The sequence below is a fragment of the Necator americanus genome, chromosome IV, assembly GCF_031761385.1.
Source record: "Necator americanus strain Aroian chromosome IV, whole genome shotgun sequence".
In the NCBI taxonomy this organism is placed as follows: domain Eukaryota; kingdom Metazoa; phylum Nematoda; class Chromadorea; order Rhabditida; family Ancylostomatidae; genus Necator; species Necator americanus.
The window spans coordinates 35,677,107-35,683,106 of NC_087374.1; the positions used below are offsets into that span (position 1 = coordinate 35,677,107).

General features: G+C 37.9%; 2 protein-coding genes across 2 annotated transcripts; one reads left to right on the forward strand and one right to left on the reverse strand.

Annotated features, from left to right (window-relative positions):
- Positions 1-77: 77 nt before the first annotated feature.
- Positions 78-387, forward strand: RB195_003744 (uncharacterized protein; the record flags this gene model as incomplete). The annotated part of the gene is made up of 2 exons (XM_064201527.1): positions 78-207; positions 275-387. The coding sequence occupies 2 exons, from the start codon at positions 78-80 to the stop codon at positions 385-387; spliced, it is 243 nt and encodes an 80-aa protein (XP_064057408.1).
- A 3,826-nt stretch (positions 388-4,213) lies between these two features.
- Positions 4,214-4,821, reverse strand: RB195_003745 (uncharacterized protein; the record flags this gene model as incomplete). Its single annotated transcript, XM_064201528.1, has 3 exons — positions 4,214-4,352; positions 4,543-4,678; positions 4,749-4,821. The coding sequence occupies 3 exons, from the start codon at positions 4,819-4,821 to the stop codon at positions 4,214-4,216; spliced, it is 348 nt and encodes a 115-aa protein (XP_064057409.1).
- Between the last annotated feature and the right edge of the window lie 1,179 nt (positions 4,822-6,000).

A 6,000-nucleotide genomic window follows, 5' to 3' on the forward strand; every position in this document is an offset into this window, starting at 1 on the left:
GCGATGCTTTCCATGTCGTGTGCGTAATCTTCGAAACTAACTCTTTTTCACTTTTTTAGTGGTTCTAGACTTCTAAAATGCAAAAGTGGTTGCTGTTTGTTAACTATTCATTGGTATCTATTGATTGGTATCTATTATCTACTGGTAGTATTACTGTTTTTACTGGTTACTTCTTATATAATTTGGTATATTGGAAGACCGGATATGGTGGGTCTCTGTTGGCTTATGAATTTCACGTTATCCATTATGTTCTATTTTTTATGCGCTTTATTAGATGGTCACGCACAATACTGTAATTACCTCCAGAAGTATGCCTTCTCCGGTTGTGATGACAGTCGGCGTTGTAATTGTGTCGATTTGGATATCAAAAAAGCTTTTTTTTTGTAGCTATTGAGATGTTCTTTTATGAAGATTTGTGTGATGGATTTCTTATGATGATGTTTTATGATGAACTAATTTTTTTGAGAGCCTGGTCGGCTACACAGAAGGTATATCTTAATCCAGGTGGTTTTATATACACCCGTTGTTTGATTTTGGCGTTTTTTTTTTTAATATTTTGTTGTTCAGCTTGTAAGTAGTCTTGATATAAAAGCAGTGCATTGATTTACAAAGTTTCGTTGCTTCACGGGAATTTCTAACACATCTGTAGTTTGGTATGGGAGGAAATATAGCTTTTTTGAGGTGACATGGTTTTCGTGAATTTTTGGGATTCACAATAGTAGATAGTCCAAAAAACAGAAGGGATGAGTTTTCACTTCTTCACGTCATAAATGATGCAAGTAGGCGTTACTACAGATGAGGTACGAGATAAAAATCGTTAGTGAACAGCTGCTTTAGCTGTAATAAAGTACAAGGAAAGATGTTTTTCAAGAGGTAAGTGCGGATTAATGAGCGGAAATGCTCAACTTTCAGTAATATTACGACAATGAAATTATACATTTCATACAAAACATCTAGCGATTATGAGATGTATATACATGGATCCCGATGGCAGCCATGAGGTACGATTTTGGATACGGTCCTGACAAAGCAACAGCGAACAGGACGGTCCTGATTCACGTGACCATGCCCAATTCTCCTTAATAATAGATAAAAAGGTGTGTAAAATAGCTCCGTGTGATCCTGTGTCCTCGACGATGCAACTTATTACGCAGTAGTTCGCGAGCAACTTCATCGTTCTCAGCGTCCGTAATCCAACTCATGAAACTCAAATAGATAGCCGAGGCTGCTCCACACGCGTAATCGTGGATAAGTTACGGACTGCTGTCGTTCTACCACCTGTAATAAGTTTTGTCGTTGGGCAGACCAGACCACACCGAGCTATTTCACGAGCCTTTTTCCGAAGTGCTAGAGGGAACTAAACGATGATCACACAACATACTCCAACGCCGACGCCGTGAACGCCTACGCCTCTTTCTATTCGCGGAAAGGTCGCAAAATCGTCAGTTTCGTTAAACGTCATTGAGTCTTAATTGTACTAATATTTGTACTTAGTGGTTTTGTGTATGCGATTACTACAATATTAAGTCAGCAAAAAACTACACCAACGTATGTAACCAGTGGTGAAATAATAGGTTACTACACTCTTTTTTTTGGATACATGAGGTTGTACTTGATTGTACTTGTGTTTGCTGGGGCGTACGCGATGTGTTTTCGATGGGGGCACGACAGAGAGCAGAGAGAGTGACGGGCACAAGCGTAAGTGACCGTAGCGCCGTATATAGTGAGTGCATTCACAACAATGGGCGTTATTCTGAGGTTCATTTGTTGAACACTACGGTATCTGCTGAATTCAATCTATTGTCGAAAGAGCGCAACTTATTGCATTGCGTGGTTCTTTTTGTAATTTTTACGGAAATACCTCTCCAACTTATATATCCATTAAAGTTTCTACATTTTATGTCATAAACAATGGTTCCGTAAGGTGAGCCACATGAATTTCTGAGAATAAAAAACATTAGCCCAAGAAAAACAGAAAAAAAGTTAACGTGAACCACTCGAAATATTTATTTTATAAGCTAACGACGATGAATTTCTTTTATTTTCATCTAGGAAAGCGTGGTGAAGCATCGGTCTCGTGTTTATCCTTCGTTTCCCTGTTTGTTTCCTCTGTTTATTCTTCTTTGTCCCAAGGATTTACCGAGAAAAACAACTTTCATCCTCAAAAGTGATACAGATTAAATTTGACAACGCGAACGTTAATGTTTTATTGCACCAGAAATGTGATGCTATTCAATTGCAGCCGCGATTGTTTATGGTAATGGAGAATAGCTGGGACTAGCTTGCGATCAAACCTAGTTCTCTCAAGGATTACGTTCCGTAGACCAGTAGTACGAGTTTTGTGTTTCACATTATGGAATGAAATGTGTTCGATGACGTTTTGTATTTTTTCTATGATTATATAATTGGAACATGAACTTTGGACATTATTTAAATATTATGGTGCGGAAGGGTGCATACAGTGGTCGCAGAATATGTTGAACTAGGAGGACGCGACGCATCTATGGCGAAGGCGTGCGTTGGTGTCCAGCCGATCTCTCACATCCGCTGATCGAGTTTTGGTTTTTTTGGATACAATTCCGCTGCGCTGAAATAAGCTCCTCGGAGCTTCAGTCTCCGAATTTCCGGTGGAGGCGTTGCGTGAGCTTGGTTGAACATGCTCTACGCTGACTGTGAGTAGTTTTGGATTTTGGGATACTGTCTACAGTAAAGTATCAGTTTCAATGTGGCCTTACCAATTTTATCAAACCTGTACTTTGTACAGCTTTTTTTTTGCTCGAAAAATTAAATAAATTTGTAATGGGATGGGTTTTTTTAGCCATTTGAGCTGATCATGAATCATTCTCATAAAATTGGAGAAACTATTCTTTGAATATAAATATGCGCCGACATAAACACATCCATGATCCAGGATATGGTAGGGATTAGCGTTACGCTGCGACAAGTCAACGCAATTTTTGGTCTTTTTTCGTATAAATCGGAAAAGACCAAAAAGGTCCACAGATCGCGTTTACTATTCCCGTACAGTAGACTAAAAAGTACTTGTACGAATGGAAATTGTAGGATTTGTTAACGATTAGTTAATTAATGGTTAAATTTTTGAATAAAAAAAAAACTTGGACATTGTCGATTCCGTTCATACTCTTCAGAAAACTTCAACGCTTTCCTTTAAGAGCGTCCTGAATTCTAAGGAGGAGTATCGCTTAGGGAGCTTTCATCTTCCGCAGTAAGAAAACGGCCTGGTGAAAGACATATGAGAGGAGACCTTCTTAATTGTTTTTTTATACATGTGCGACATTAAGTGTCGAACAATTTTTTTTTTTTACTTTTTCTGAAACATCTTGTATGCATTAAAGGCATCACCCCACGAATCTGAGGTAATCTGAGGTGGTACGGATTTCAGGTGAAGTATTCGTATACGGGATAGTAGATTATGAAGAGGGGGTGATTTCATTTCTTCAGCGTCCATTTTTTCCTAATTGCCGTAAAAAACGGCCCGGAAGATGCGGCGTGTGCACAAGGCTGGCGCGCTCCAATCGAACTCCGTGTGGAAAATAGCGCGCTGCAACACCCGAAGCCGTATCTTCCGGACCGTTTTTTACGGCACTTAGGAAGAAATGGACGAGGTCACCCCTCTCTCCATAATCTACGATCCCGTATACGAATACTCCACCTGAAATCCGTACCAGCTCAGATTCGTGGGGTGATGCCTTTAAAACAAGTAAATTGGGGAAAAAAACTAGGATTCATGATGAATGAATGTTTTTCCCTTTGATTTTTTTTCTGGTCCAATGTCTAGATGCAGATCCCAACGGCTACACATTTTTTCTTTTTTTTTTGTTGAGAATTTGCTTCAAAAGCAGTTGTCATTAGTGCTTCTCTAGCTAGTTTAAAGACTTAATGTCCAACTTTTTGTCGTAGTCCTCAACGCCACGTTTTTTTTTCTTCTGAAGGATGAATGAAGAAACGTTCATCGAAGCGTGTTCGGACGCTGAACCCCGAGTGCTGTTCGCGGATCGCATCCAATCGGATTCGTTTTTCGCCCCCGTTGAACAATTCCCAAAAGTCCTCGTAATCAATATATCACTTCATTTGGAATCAGGTGAGAGGAAAAAAAAACAAAAAAAAATCTACACAACAAAACGAAAGACAAGAAATGAACAAGCATAATCTCATCGATATCCCTAGAAATTCTATCTGTTGACTGTATCGTCTACATCGAGGATTCGTGTTGTGTTTCAACGTCTTTCTCGTGTTGTTCTTGAGGTTTTTCATCATATCCAACAATAATCATGTACAATACACTCAATATACCCGCAGTGTAGATAAATACAATCCATAGAACTATTAAACTGAAATCGTATTTGTTATGAATGTAAAGAAACGATGAGATCGATCATTGAAGGCAGTCAAAGGGGGAAAAAAAAGCTTCGGAATGCGCCGTTATTATTCGAGTGAACTGGGACGAACTTCCAGTTCTTCGTTAACAAAACATCGACGTTTTAGTCGTGCGCTGTTAGGATTGTGGAAGTATAAACGTACCTCGTCATCATATAAAACAGCACCTTATGATGTTGTGCATATATTAGATATACAGAGGAGAATAGTGCTAAGAATATGACAATAGCAAACGTTTCCAACGTTGAAAGTGGAGTTGCTTTAAAGGGATGAGAATCATCTGGAAAAGTGGATATTTTTGTGTAGTTCTGGATAATAGTGAACAATAAATTCATCCTGACGGTGCTTACTTTCCGAATTTTCTGAGCTGAGATCACTTGATGTGCTGTTATCGGGCGTCACTTGAAGAGTCGTCAGAAACATGGAGGCAAAACGCTACTGATTTTCAGTATTCGAGCTTTCGGAGCATATCTCCCTTATAAGTTCTGGAATGTTCGATTAAATAAACGTAATAGATTTTGTTTTAAATTTCGCAAAAATCGCACGAAACATAACTAACAGACATAAAATCGTCCACAAAGAAATGTAAAAAAGAGTCCAGGAAATGTCCAGAAGTTCCTAAAAAATTAAAAAACTAGAATACTGTGGAATATGAGGTCATCTAATTGGACGACGATATCCTGATATACTGTTGTACGATACTCTATAAAATTAGCAGATTAACGTAAGAAAATGCCTAAGAAAAATTCCTGAAACCGAAAAAAATCCCCCATAGAATTTTTAAAGATTTTCTCTCGGAAGATGCTATTAACACGTTAATCTGTGTGATAGAATTCTATTGTTGTCTAGTAGTTTCCTCAGAGAAAACAAGAGTGTAGAGCTTTAAATGATCAAAATAGTGGTAAAAAATTTTTCTATCTTGCGTTCATTCCCTTAAATAAGAAAGCTTAATCTTTTTGAGTTCCAGGAAGAATCAATTGAAGAAAAGAATGTACGGAAAAAACTGAAAAAAAAAACACCCAGACGGAAAATTCTGTACATCGTTGATGCAGTCCTGAGGCTACGAAACAAGTTATGAATGCGGATGAAAAAAGAAACAGCGATCTCTGATCCTGATCTGGAATTCCAAAAGAAAAATTAATTCCATAGTATGTCAAATTAGATTTTCCGAGAAAAGATTATATTTAATTACATAATTTCTATATAATTGTAACTGTAATTGAAAAATACAAATTTCTGATACAACAAGTGCAGGTAATAAATGTAATAAACGGTACCAGCTACTTTTAACCGATTCTCAGTGTTTTCGAAAAACAAAAACAATAAAAAAAGGAAGAGTATTGATGGATTTGGTAAAGTAAAGTAAGGAAAGTTAGGAATACGCTTTACAAAGCCAGTTCAGCTATAGATTTCTAGCTTCATCATGAATTATTCGAAATCGCTTCCATTCTGCTGACGAGATCCCAAAAAACTACACCCATAGAGCGTCATTACGATACGCTTGGGTTTGAGAAGAAGAAGAAGAAAAAAACGATATCGTCTTCGGGAAGATATCGGAGCGCATTAATGGATGAAAGAATGACGTGTGACTGTGTAAAGACA